The sequence below is a fragment of the Pseudorca crassidens genome, chromosome 11 (assembly GCF_039906515.1).
Source record: "Pseudorca crassidens isolate mPseCra1 chromosome 11, mPseCra1.hap1, whole genome shotgun sequence".
In the NCBI taxonomy this organism is placed as follows: domain Eukaryota; kingdom Metazoa; phylum Chordata; class Mammalia; order Artiodactyla; family Delphinidae; genus Pseudorca; species Pseudorca crassidens.
The window spans coordinates 98,932,462-98,945,847 of record NC_090306.1 but is presented as its reverse complement, the minus strand read 5'-3'; the positions used below and the strand labels follow the sequence as shown (position 1 = coordinate 98,945,847).

General features: G+C 56.3%; 1 protein-coding gene across 1 annotated transcript in view; it reads right to left on the bottom strand.

The window, feature by feature from the left end:
* Positions 1 to 312: 312 nt before the first annotated feature.
* The window catches only part of ACO2 (aconitase 2), a 52,192-nt gene continuing 39,118 nt past the window's right edge, over positions 313 to 13,386 (bottom strand). Inside the window, exons 5-18 of the mRNA XM_067698216.1 lie at positions 12,295 to 12,453; positions 11,920 to 12,070; positions 10,490 to 10,594; positions 9,409 to 9,500; positions 8,262 to 8,367; positions 6,215 to 6,372; positions 5,931 to 6,004; positions 5,072 to 5,183; positions 4,056 to 4,178; positions 3,662 to 3,817; positions 2,571 to 2,762; positions 1,978 to 2,110; positions 1,357 to 1,478; positions 313 to 853 (exon numbers count right to left, since the gene is read on the bottom strand). Coding sequence (XP_067554317.1) covers positions 716 to 853; positions 1,357 to 1,478; positions 1,978 to 2,110; positions 2,571 to 2,762; positions 3,662 to 3,817; positions 4,056 to 4,178; positions 5,072 to 5,183; positions 5,931 to 6,004; positions 6,215 to 6,372; positions 8,262 to 8,367; positions 9,409 to 9,500; positions 10,490 to 10,594; positions 11,920 to 12,070; positions 12,295 to 12,453 — 1,821 coding nt within the window. The 3' untranslated portion in view covers positions 313 to 715. The remainder of the gene's footprint in view (positions 854 to 1,356; positions 1,479 to 1,977; positions 2,111 to 2,570; positions 2,763 to 3,661; positions 3,818 to 4,055; positions 4,179 to 5,071; positions 5,184 to 5,930; positions 6,005 to 6,214; positions 6,373 to 8,261; positions 8,368 to 9,408; positions 9,501 to 10,489; positions 10,595 to 11,919; positions 12,071 to 12,294; positions 12,454 to 13,386) is intronic.

The following is a 13,386-nucleotide window of genomic DNA, read 5'->3' as shown; positions in this document are numbered from 1 at the left end:
AGCTGTGACCTTGGACGTGGTGGTCGGTCTGTAAAACAGACACTCTCTGGGCATTTGAAAGGCAACTCGATGCCCAGGGGAAGTGGGGGCTGCATCTTGGGCCAACCCCTGCCCCCATTGGGGAAACTACTGGAATGTGTGGGCATGGGGAGGGGAGGCTGCAGGCAGAAGCAGGGCGGGAAGGAAAGTGGGAAGTCTGGTGATGGGTCCGGCTGTGGCGTGGCTGTCGGCATCCACTGACTCTGGCTGTGAAGGACCCCCTGCCCCACAGGCTGGAGTTGGTGACAGCACAGACACCATCACTCACAAAGGAACACTCACTGAATCTGGATTCTTATTTTCCTTAGAAGAGCAAAAGGATCTTTCGAACCCTTCGGCCGCCAGTGAAATGATCATGCAGGAGAAAAACTTTAGATGGGAGTCTGTCGTTAAAAATAAATACAGTTGCCCAAAGCTGCTCAAGATCTGAATCAAACTAAAAACAGGAAGGTGGGGGGTTGATACGTTATTTTAAGAACCTCCCCACCCCCACCTGTGGGTTGCTCCATGGGCAGAGGGAAGAGAGGCCAGGAGGCCTGGCCACACCATCTCGGTGGTGAGCGAAGCCACGGCTGGATCGGATCAGATCCCGTTTTGGTGACGCAGAACTGCACTCGTGACACCGGAGCTGGGTCCGAGGAGCAGGACGGGCGGGCGCTGGTGGCAGAGCAGGACCTTACTTCTGCTGCAGCTCCTTCATTCTGTTCAGAGCACTGCCAGCGCGGAACCACTCGATCTGGGTCTCGTTGAAGGTGTGGTTCAGGAGGATGGTCTCCTGGGTCCCGTTGGGGTGCTTGATGATGCATTTCAGGGGCTGGGAGGAGGAGGGGGAGGGAGGCAGGTGTGGGTGGCCTGGCTCTTGGGAACACGGCCCTCGGTTCTGGTAGAGGGTCAGGAGGGTGGGTCAATGCTCTGGGTCCTTGGCGCCAGCAAGGCGAACCAAATCCTAGGCCAGGTCTGGGCCTTGGTGGCCATGGTAAGACCTAGATGGCTTAACTCCTGGGGCCAAGAAGGTCCTGCCGGGCATGGGCTGTTGGCCTCTGAGTGCCAAGCCTGGGCTACTGAGTGGACGGTAGGAGGGCCTGAGCTGGCTCTACCCTCATCTATGGGACGGCATTTCCTTCCCTCTCTAGGGGGGTTACCTGGAGAATTTAGGGGCCCTTCTAGCTGGAACAGAGGCTCATGGGAGGAGGTGCAGGTAGGGCCAGGTTTAGAAGGAGGGGAACCAAGGTGGCTGCCCACTCCATTCCCCTCCCCTCTTAGGAGGGCCCTGGGGGAAATGGGCTGGCTGGTCCACCTCCTTCCCTGGTCCCCTACCTTGCCAGGGGTAAAGTCCTTCAGGCCCTGGATGGTCAGCTTGTCCACAGGGTGAATCTTGTTGTAGTCAGCTGGGTCAGCGAACGTGAGGGGCAGTAGACCCTGCTTTTTCAGGTTGGTTTCTAGAAGGCAGAGGGCACACTCAGTCCATACACGGCAGGTTCCTTTTGTGAGGAACCTCACCAACCAAATCTAGTTAAGGCTCTGGGAGAGGCACCCCTAGTCCTGCCACATGGGGACAAACCTGGGGCATCGACTATGAGGACCAAGGTGGCGCACTCCCAGTGATGTGGGGCCCTATGCAAGTGTGCTTTGGTGCCTGTGTTTCCTGAGGCCTCTGACAATCAGAGACAATCCTTTGACCACGTGCCCTAGATTTCAACTGCTACAAGTTTGGAAGCAAGACCAGCACATGCTAGAGATGGGAAGCCGTGGGTGTCAGAATCCACGCAAACCTGAAGGGGCAGAGGCTGGAGGCTGGTGATGGTGGAAAATGAGCTGCCGACACGCCCCAGGAACCAGGCGTGTGGCTCCAGGCCCCACTGGGCCACTGGCAGGTTGAGGAACCTTGGGCTGCCAGCGAGGGGAGGTGGATGGGGCTGGGATGGCACTCCAGCTCACCATGGATCCTGGCGAAGCTCTTGGTGATGATGGCCCGGCCCCCGAGGTGGCGAGGCTCCAGTGCCGCGTGCTCCCGGCTCGAGCCCTCGCCGTAGTTCTCATCTCCGATCACCACCCACCGGATGCCATGTGCCTGTCAGGAAAGTAAGGAGCGAGTTTATAAGGGAGAGTAGGGCACTGGCCCCCCTCCTGCACAGTCCTTGGGCTTCCTAAGGCTCACAGGTCAAGGAGCTAGAGAGTCCCCTCCTCACCTGCTCCCCAAGGACAGGTGAAGTTAGAGGTGAATCTGGCCCAAACCAGGCCCTGGGAAGACATGTGATGAGACACGGGCCCTGGCTGTCTGCAGTGGGCCTGAGAAGGTGCAACCCCCCCATCAGTGCTCAGCCTGGAGGCAGGCGTGAGTGGGGGGCACAGTGTCGGGGAGAGCCCAGGGCAGTGGGGGTGACAGACATGGGACTGCCTCCGTGGCACTGGGACACTATTCAACTGCAGAGTTACTGGTATGGACTCCCCCTGTCCCTGAACCACCCACTGCCCCATGCAGCCACCAGGAGGTGCCAGAGGACCCCCATCCCTAACCCCCACCAACCCACCTTGTAGTAGCGGGCAGTGTCAGGGACGGGACCAAACTCCTGGGTGACAGCATTGCGCACGGAGTTGGCCTTGCCGTTTTCGATGTTGATGGCACCGATGAGCAGATTATTGGAGATGTTGTCCAGGTGCCCACGGAACTTGAGCCAGGGGCCAGCAGCCGAGATGTGGTCAGTGGTACACTTCCCTTTGACCTGGGGTGGGTGAGCAGAGAGGACAGAGGTCGTGGCAGGGCCTCTGAGTGGCGGATGAAGGGAGAGGCCCTCTCGAGGCAGGCAGCGGGACCGGGGGATGGGGACACGAGAAGGATGTCGGGCTGTGACACAGGGTCTACAGTTTTGGCGTCACCACTCTGGCCAAGAGGGCTCAGGCAAGGCTGTCACCCACCCCTCAGAGGGGGTAGAGGAGTCTGGACATGGAGGACACGTATGTCTGCTCACTCACCCTTTAGACCTAGGCCCCCAGGTAGGAGATGCCCAGGCTGGAAGACCAGCGACACAGAGAGGAGCCCAGGGATGTGTCTGGGTTCTGGCTAGTGACTGATCCGTTTCATCTACCACATGGGCCTAATGTTGGCTGTGACACTGCCTAGAGACCCCACAGTTAACAGCATAATGCACGTGTGACATGGGTCTGAGGCCTCTGGCTGTACCACAAGAGCTTGTCTGCTCAGCTCCCAAACACAGGCCATACCCCCGATGCTCAACTGTGGGAACAGAGAAAATGACGTCTTCCGGAGCTTGTCTTGCAAGCCAGACGTGTGGAGACCTGGCTGTGCAGGGTCACATGTGCCCATCTTGCCCTCCCTGTGCTGCATTCACTACCCACACCCACTGGAGGTGGCCCTCACCAGCTGGAGCAGGACTGCTGAGGGCCTCAGACAGCAGCTGGCCAGACTCAGTTCTGCCCGGCACGGGGCAGTGGAAGAGGTTTGGCTCCTCTGCAGCCAAACCTCCCTTCCTGCCCCCACCCTAATCTTGACTGTGTCCTCCACCATGGTCCATGGGAGAACGTGTGGTTTCACGGCCCTTCCTACCAATCAAGGGAGGGTGCCCTGGCAGCACAGTGTCCTCCCTGTCCCCACGCCGCTGACCTTGATGAGGATCTGCAGGTCCTCCAGGTCTTTGCCATCCCACTTGTCAAAAGGCTCCAGGAGCTGCAGACGCTGGCTGGTGGGACTCACGTCCACCCGCTGCCCGCTGCTGTCCTTAGGGGGGTGCTGGTAGGTGTCCTGTCCAGGATCGAACTCCTGCAGCAGGGGACAGGGCACATTGGGTGCCAGCCCCTCAGCCCCCATTCAGAAAGGCTCTCACGGAAGGCAAGCTCCCCCGAGCACCAAGCCGCTCTCTCCCGGTGAACACGGCCGCTTCACTCTCACAGACAGTGAGCGTCCCTCCTGGGCAGGAAGTGTCTCAGCCACACAGCGGCCCTGAGGCCCAGGCCGAGGCGGGCGTGCAGGACAGGTGGCCGTGGTGGTGCCTGCTCACCGCTCGGGGAAGCTCATCTGCGTCTGGAGCCTCCAGCTTGAACGTCTTTCCATCCTTGCCCGTCAGGAAGTCAGTATCTGGGTTGAACTTGAGGGTGCCAGCAATGGCCAGGGCTGTGACAATCTGAAATGGAGGCGGCCAGTTTGTCAGTCGGCACCAAACTCCACTCCCGTTCCTCCACCTCAGCAGAGACCAAAACTGAGCTGGAGCCCAGGAAATTTCCAGATTCTCCACAGACCACTCTTCCCCTTAGAGGTGGGAGCTGCAGGAATCTCCCTGGGACCAGGGCCATTGGGCCCGCAGGGGACTCATGAACCCAAGGGTAATCTGGCCTCTACCACCCCCACTGGGGCCTGACCTCAGAGCCCCCTCGACCAGGGTCAGTGCTGGACCCAGAGAGGCCGGAAATGCGGCTGCAGTGAAAATGTTCCTTAATGGGCACTGAAAACATGGAAAGGGCCGTTTCTTCACAAAAGTATTTCTGGAACACTCATTCAAAAAACCAAGTTACAAAAGACTGGCCAAGTGCGGACAACCACTAAGTGCCCGGAGCACGCGGCTCAGTGGCTGTTCACCATGACAGCGGCCTCCCTCCCGGCTCAGGGACAGTGCGAGCAACTCCTGCGCTGCTCCTGGGCCACCGACGGGACCCTGGGGCACAGAGGAGGGGAGCGACAGGGTCAAGGCCATAGGGCTGGGTGGAGGTGGGCTGCCTTCTGTCCCCAGGTGATGCTAAGGCTCCTGCTCACCATCGCAACTGTGCTAAATGAGACCTCAGGCTCCTGCCACTGAGCAGAGCCAGGCGGGGGGCACCAAGGGAGCTGGACGCCTGGGGCCGGCAAGGTTTATGGCTCTTGGTTTCTGCCCTGACAGTCCCTTGCCCTGCGATGCCAAGCCTCCCTCAGCAGCCCTGCGGGGTCAGACGGCCTTCCCCAGTGCCCCTACTCCCCTGATCGGCCAGCAGCAGGGCCCCGAGAGGCCGTCCCAGGTTAGGGCCGGGCCTGGCAGAGTCTCACCTCAGGGGATGTGACAAAGGCATGGGTCTCGGGGTTCGCATCATTGCGGCCTGTGAAGTTCCTGTTGTAGGAGGTGACGATGGTGTTCTTCTCCCCCTTCTTGATGTCCTTTCTGCCAGGTCAGAGGGGACAGAGTTAGGGATGTCTGGCCTTGCCACCTGGCCCATCCTGCCTAGCTCATGGCAGAGCAGGGGGAACTGGAAAGACCCTGAAAGGGTCACCTCCTCCCAGAACTCACACACACAGAGCAAGAGGGAACCTCGGGCATCACTGAGGTTTGCTTGAGACCACACGTAAGACAGAGGCCAGACCAAGGCCACAGTTTCCTGACCGGGCACTGCTTCCTTTCAAGAGGCTGCATCAGAGGTCACCACTGTGTGCATTACGATGAGGCCCCCTGGCTTCTTCCTGCCACCGCAGGCTCGTCCAGGTGGCCACTCAGTGCTGCTGGAGGCTCTTCCTCTTTACTTCCAGCCCAACTTTCCAGTCCTTCCTGGAAAAGTCTTCTAATGTGCAACAGCCCCAAAGCTAGAGGCCTTGGGCTGAGAGTTTTCACTTCAGTGACATCTCCCCTCAACATCTGGGGCTCTGTACCCCAGGACATAAAGGGCCGTCCTATCAAAATCGTGCTTCTGGGGCTTCCCTGGTGGTGCAGTGGTTGAGAGTCCGCCTCCCGATGCAGGGGACACGGGTTCGTGCCCCGATCCAGGAAGATCCCACATGCCGCAGAGCGGCTGGGCTCGTGAGCCATGCCCGCTGAGCCTGCGCGTCCGGAGCCTGTGCTCAGCAATGGGAGAGGCCACAACAGTGAGAGGCCCGCGTACCGCAAAAGAGAAAAAAAAAAAATCGTGCTTCTCACCTGTCCCACTGGCCAATGCAGGGGCCACAGGCATTGGCCAGGACAATGCCACCCACGTCCCTCAGGATCTGTGCCTGCAGCAGGGACAGAGGACAGGGAGTTGTCAGGGGCAGGCTGGCAGCTGATGGGAAAGGGTGGTTCAGCAGCCTGAGGGATGAATAGCTGATGGGAACCCTGGGGCCCGTCCCAGCCCCTGCCTACAAGGCTGTGGTTTGTTCTGCCCTGAAGCCACGTTACTCAGCAGTGGGGTGGGGGAGCCAGGGGCGGGATGCGTGGGCACTCACGTAGCCGTCCCGCTCAATGGTAGCACGGATCTGCTCAGAGCCTGGCGTGATGGTGAACTGGGACTTGCACTTGAGTCCATGAGCCAGTGCCTGCTTGGCCACAGCAGCTGAACGCCCCATGTCCTCATAGCTGGAGTTGGTACAGCTGCCGATCAGACCTGGTGCATCATAGGTGGTGAGGCCGGGAGTCAGGAGGAGAGAGTAACCAGAGCTCTCCACCTGACCGCAAATGATCCAGGTCTGGTCAAGAGTTCACCAACTCTGCTTCCAACAGAGACACGTTGGAAGCAAACTACCTAGCTGTTTAAGAGTAAAGGATAAGCTCCTCTTGGCCCAGCCATTTAAGGGAAGAAGATGAGGCCAGTGAACACGACACTGAACATGCGTGGAAGCAGTACAAGCCACTCTTACAGTAGTACAGTCTGCATGTGTATGCACATCAGCAGGCCCACACTGAGACACTTACATGACTGCTGCTGGGTGAGGGCCTATAGGCCAATTTTCTTCTCTTATACTTTGTAGTATTCTCTGGCTTTCTAGTTGGTTTATAATCAGGGGAAAAAGAATTCTTTTTAAAAAGTCTGGCTTCCCTGGTAGCCCAGTGGTTAAGAATCCAACGCAGGGGACACGGGATCGAGCCCTGGTCCGGGAAGATTCCATATGCTGCGAAGCAACTAAGCCCGTGCGCCACAACTACTGAGCCTGCACTCTAGAGCCCACGAGCCCGAACTACTGAAGCCCGCATGCCACAACTACTAAGGCCCGCGCGCCTAGAGCCCATGCTCCATAATAAGAGAAGCCACTGCAATGAGAAGCCCACGCACCGCAATGAAGAGTAGCCCCTGCTTGCCGCAACTAGAGAAAGCCCGCACGCAGCAACAAAGACCCAACACAGCCAAAAAAGTAAATTAATTAAGTAAATAAATCAGAAAAAGGAAAGTCTATCACAGTTATTCAGAAAGTCAATAAAGACTGGATGACATCACACTGTCTATAGACAGAGACAGTCTCTCTCACCAGCTCAGCAATTTAGTTTCTAATTTTAAGCTACCAAAGATTTGTTTTTATTTACTTCAACTCATAAGGCTGAACACATTGTATAGCACTTCATGCCAGGCACCACCGAAAGCTCTTACCACACATTAACTCATCCCACTTCCCAGCAATTTTAACGGGTAAGCACAGTATCACCCTCGTTTTACACCTGGGGAACCGAGGCACAGGTGGTGATGTGATTTGCTCTCAGTCACCCAGCTGTGAAGTGGCAGAGTCAGATTCATACCCAGGCCACCTGGGTTCATGTGCTTCACAGCCACACTAAACTGTGACAACAGTGATACCATGCCAGTGTGTCCGTATATGTAAAGCATATAAAGTAAAATCAGTCGTCATGGTTGGTGAGAGGAAGTGTTTGTAAAACAGAAAATTACACACATCAGTATGTGCATGTACACAGAAATACAGTATTCCTGTCAAAGAGCTTCTAGAGCTGCTTCTGGCTGAGGGTGGAGATTAGGGGTGTTTTAAAATACTTCTTATTTGTCAATATTCTCTACACTGATACATATTTCTTTTCTTTTTTTTTTGAAGATTTTCTTTTTTTTTTAGGTTCCACATATATGTGTTAGCATACAGTATTTGTTTTTCTCTTTCTGACTTACTTCACTCTGTATGACAGACTCTATGAAGATTTTCTTGATGTGGACCATTTTTGAAGTCTTCACTGAATTTGTTACAACATTGCTTCTGTTTTACATTTTGGTTTTTTTTTGGCCGCAAGACACGTGGGATCTTAGCTCCCCAACCAGGGATCGAACCTGCACCCTCTGCACTGGAAGGTGAAGTCTTAACCCACTGGACCATCAGGAAATCCCTCTATTTCTTTTATACCAAGAAAAACTAATTTCTTTAAAAAGCCATAAGAAAAAAACCAACTACTTCAGAAAGTGCCTGGTCCATTCAGGAAGGGCCCCGCGGTAAGCACAGGCCACAGCCCACAGCCCTGGGTGGACCGCTGGCCCTGAGGCAGGGGGCGGGGGTGGCTCACCTACTCGGATGTCCAGGGGCCACCCCTCCTTCTCTGCCACACTGCCCACTTCTGCCACAGGGTGAGCCAGGTCGGGGGTGAAGGGCCCATTGATGTGCGGCTTCAGCTGAGGAAGAAAAGGCACGGGAGGGAACCCAGCTTGGCGCGCGGACAGCCTCTCTTCTTCAGAGGCGGCCTCACTCCCGCTCACCAAGTCACGGTGGGCCTGGGAGGCCAACTACTGTTCTCACGGCTCAAACCTCTACCCAGGAAACGCCCAAGCAACAGGCACTGTACGTGCTGCAGCTCCTGGGATCTCTCCAACCCCTCACGGCTCGTCATCTCCAGCCTGCAGACGGCAGAGCGCCTGCCTTGCCCAAGGTCACATAGCTCGGCGATAGCAGAGGCATGGGATGAATCAAGGTTGCCAGCTTCCTAAGCCCATTACCTCCCATACTATGGTGCTTCTGGAATCTTACAGCCAGATGCTTTACATGTGACGATACTTATCAATCAACGTGAAGCACTTAACGAAGTGCCTGGCACACAGTAAGCACTCAATAAATGTCAGCAACTGTTATTACACGGATTAGCTCATTCAGTTCCCATGACTGCCTTGGGTACACTGTGAAGTGAGGCCCACAGTGCTTGAGTAACTTGCCCAAGGTCGCAGGCTTAAGTGGCAGAATCAAGATGTGAACTCATGCAGGTTGGCTTCAGGGCCTAAACCCTTGGCTGCTGTGCTCTGCTGCTTCTGCTCCTCCAGATTGCCCTTTCTCTGGCCTTCCAAACGCCACCCTGGCCTACAGGTCTCAGGGTGCCAGGCTCAGGCTTGGGAATCTTGGGCTTTGCCCTCTGAACTCTCACAACTCTAGGGCAAAATCTTGGCTTCTCCTAAAGCTGAGGTGGGGGCCAACTGAACGTTTCTGAATCACCAGCCGTAGCCACCTCCACTCTCCCCTTGGCCATACAGCCTTCCTGCTGCCCCTCCCACCCCACTGATTCAGGCAGCAGTTTGCAGGGACACTGGGGAACCAAAAGCCCAAGAGCCCTGCTGGGTGTGCAGCCAGGGACCGGCTCTGGCTCTCCCCAGGGCCCACCAGAAGTCCCCAGACGGGGCCTGAACCCCCCACCCTCAGAAACTCCTGGAACCAACTCCCTTCCTCACCTCGCTGAGGTTAATTTCTATCAGTTGGTCATAATGGCAGCCAGGGTCAGGTACCAAGTGATCCTTGAATTCATCAGCAAGGTTGGCAATGTCTGAAATCAACAAGGGAGGGAGACTGAAGCATGTAAAACAGAAATTGGCCATGAGACTCCATCCATCCATCCATCCACCTGCCCATCCAACCATCCATCCATCCATGCATCCACCCACCCACCCACCCATCCATCCATATGAACCACAGCTACCAGGCACCTGTCAAACACCAGGCCCTGGACACTGACTGAGCAAACAAAGGAACAAAACAAACAGCACAGGACACAGCTCCTGCCCTCGAGGAGCTCACGTCTAGCGAAGGAGCTATCAGTGAGCCGGAAGTCACAACATAATACAACAGAGGCACGCAGGAACACGGGGACACAGGGGAGAAGTAGTGACTGAGGCTCAGAGTCAGGGAAGGCTTCCTGGAGATGAGAAGCACTGAGTTTTTAAAGAAGGAGAAGAAGTTACTTGATAATAAAAGCGAGGGAAGGGCCTTTCAGGTAGGACTCTGTGCGGAGAGCTTGGGAACAAAGTGACAAACTCCCCCCCAGGCCCCTGGCCTCTGGCTCCACCAATCACCCTCGCTCACCTCCCTTCAGAGGCTCCAACAATTCCTCCCCCAGGACCCATTTCCCACTCTGGGTTTCAAAGAAGCCAAACTAGAACCTCAGGGAAGTTGCTGAGGGAGGCCTACAAAGTGGTTCTTGTTCCAGACCTTTTTCCTCCTCCCCCTGCCAGGGCAGGAATTACAAACAGAAGCAGATCCATGTCATTTCCAGAGCCTCCCACAGAGGGCACCAGGGACCAGGCCAAGAAGAACCGGAATGCAGACACCCTTTCAGGGGAAACTAAATTCCAATCCTGAGGCAGGGATATCTCACACTTAGATGCCAGACCCACTGAGAAGCTGATGAGAGCTACAGACACCCCACTCAGGAACAGTAACACACATAACCTCTCACAGACCGTTAGAGGCTTCTCAGAGCCTCTGAAGCCAGTCCGGAGACACCAGGCTTAGGACTTAGGACGCCCACTGGCTCACCTGCCCGGCCTGTCTTGCTCAGGTACTTCTTCATCCTGTGGTTGTAAGGAAACACCGAAGTGGTGGCCCCAATTTCTGCACCCATGTTGCAGATTGTCGCCATGCCTGTAGAGAAACAGAGCCCAAGGGGCTGGCTGTGCAGCTAGGCGAGGGTCCCCCACACCTGCTAGAGGTGCACACACGTCTTCACACCAGGGAGCTGGCATCATTTCTTCCCTCACTCTCACTGCCTCTGTGGCCCAGGGTTAAAATGAGGCCCAGTGAAGAGAGGCCACGGGGCCAGAGCTCGGTGTCCCGGTTCTCAGGGTGGCTGCTGGGTAGAGTGAAGGGGATACAAGATTCAGCTCCTGCCAGCCAAGTTCCAGTTCTAGGCCTGGCTGTCCTGCTCAGCAGACTAGACAGCCCCCATGTAATGAACGCTGACCTGGCCAGACCACCCAGTTGTTACTGTGTCCATCTGCAGGCGAGGGAACTGGCTCAGAGAGGCCCAAGGTCATGCCACAGAGCAAATGCAGCGTGGCCTGCGGGTCTCGGTCTGACTGCCTGGTGTGCAGGCCTGCACTGTTTCAGCTACAACACGGTGGAAATGTTTCTGGGTCCGCAGTTTTCCAGCAATAAGACTGGAATGACGTCCACTGCCTGGACCACAGACCGCCCACAGAACTAGAAAGGCTACAGATGCCCTGACTGCTATCAGGACTCGAGCCTCATGGGGTTGCTGGGACATGGGTCTGGGCTTGTTGCCAACTTCCTAACTGAGCTGTCCAACAGTAGTAAGGGCTACTTATAAGAATGAGCCCCACATCACTGGAGGGACACAAGGGCCAGCTGAACTGTAGCTCTGTGGGGCTGCTGTGGAGCTGAGGGAGGCCCCTAGGGAAGTCTGGACTGAACCATCTCTAAGGTTCATTCCAAGTCTACCTGGATTTCTGAGGGCCCAGGCATTGGGGCCAGATCACCAGGAGTGATGAGTAGGAAGGGGCTGGCTCCCACCTGGTCTTGGAGACTAGCAAGTGACGGTCTCTAATCCAAAGGAAGAGAGTGAGGTTCCAACTCCAGCCAAGGGAAGATGTGAGAATGCGGCTGCTTTGAGACAGAAGCCCTGACTCTGATTCCCCTTCCCACCACCACCTCCACCCTCTGTAGGTTCTTCTTCTGGATCACCCAAGGCAGCCCAGGGCCACAGCCAAGTTGGCTCAGCCCCTAAGGGAAGTTACCTGTCGTCCTTGAGGGGCCCCAGTCTCCCGTTTAATGAGGAACCTGGACTAGACAGTGAGGTCTCCCCTCGACCTCTAAGTGTCCATCCCAAGTCCCCAAATTGACTGGACAGATCCTCAGGGGAAGGCCATTCACTGCTTCTACGGCTCAACTGCAGGCCCCATTGGGCCCAGCACAGGCTGAGAGCCATGTCACGTGGCCGCCCTCCTCACCAGTGCAGGAGATGGAGTCTATGCCAGGCCCGTGGTACTCCACAATCGCGCCCGTGCCGCCTTTTACTGTGAGGATGCCCGCCACCTTTAGGATCACATCTTTGGGTGAGGTCCAACCGGAGAGTGAGCCTGTCAGCTTCACACCGATCACCTGAGTAGGTGGGGCAAGGAAGCAGTTACAGGCCTGTGTATCATGTGCCATGTTCCAACCAGGAATCTACCTGCTGGAATTCAGCTTATTTATCCCTGCCTCCTTCCCAAAGAGATCTGAGCCTGACCTATTCTCTCATCCTTTTCGGGTCCCACATCTCCCATTCACCCCCGCCAACCACCCCTCTGCTGTCACCCCGAAATGAGCCCTTCCCTACCTCTCACCTTGGGGCACTTCAGCTCCCAGGGGATCCCAGCCATGACGTCCACTGCATCAGCGCCCCCAACTCCAATGCAGATGCCCCCCAGGCCACCACCATTGGGGGTGTGGGAATCAGTGCCAATGAGAAGAACCCCAGGGTATGCATAGTTTTCCAGAATGATCTGAAAAAGAATCCAAGATCTTAAGCTTAAAAGCCCTCAGGAGAGAATGGAGGTAGGGCTCCAAAGGGGTCTGCAAAACTGCCCCCTACCGACACTGGGCCACTGGGCCATTCCCAGGCACCCCTCCAGGATGGGGCCTCTCCAGTGTGGCCTGGACGAGCCAGAGACCTGGGAGACCGGCGGCCTGGGCTCACAAACTGCTCTGACAGTTCCTGACTGTATGACTTGGGCTTGTCAGTGCCTCTCTGCACCTCAGTTTCCTCATTTGTTAAGAACGGCCACACCACCTCGACCCCAGGATTGTGGCGAGAACCAGATGAACTAGGTACAAGAGTGTGTCGTGTGACAGGCCTGGGGACAAGTGCTGACCCCTGAAAGGTGTTCCCCTACAACACCCACTGCCTCACGTGGTGGACACAGGGAGTGTGCTTATCTGGCTTCTCAACAGGGCAGACAAGCTTTCATGGCCTGGCTCCAGCACCCACAAGGAAGTACCGGGAATCCTACGGGAGCACAGGCCAGGAGTTTTTCCACCACTGAACTAAAAAGAAGTACAGACAACACCTCCCTAGCCTCAGTGGCCTGGAGGTGGCTCTGAGAACAGAAGTGACTTGCTTAAGGAAGAGGATGACTTGCCGCATTACCTCTGAACTCAGTGTTCCCTTCGTCGAGGCACTCCTCCTAGCTGGGAGCTAGGAGCTGGCGGTGAGCATTTCTCCCCAGGATATTTAAAGGAGCTACGGGGGCAGCTCCCCCAGTGCAGCCCCGCCCACCATCCTGACAGCTGAGGTGCTGGACACGCTGAGGCTGCAGCAGGGCTGCTTGAAGAAACTGCAGCCAAAGGCCACGCCTGGGTCTGCGGTGTGGCCGCACCACCTACCGGTAGTCACTTCACCCCTCCAAGCCTCAGCTTCCCATCTGTAAAAAGCAGCT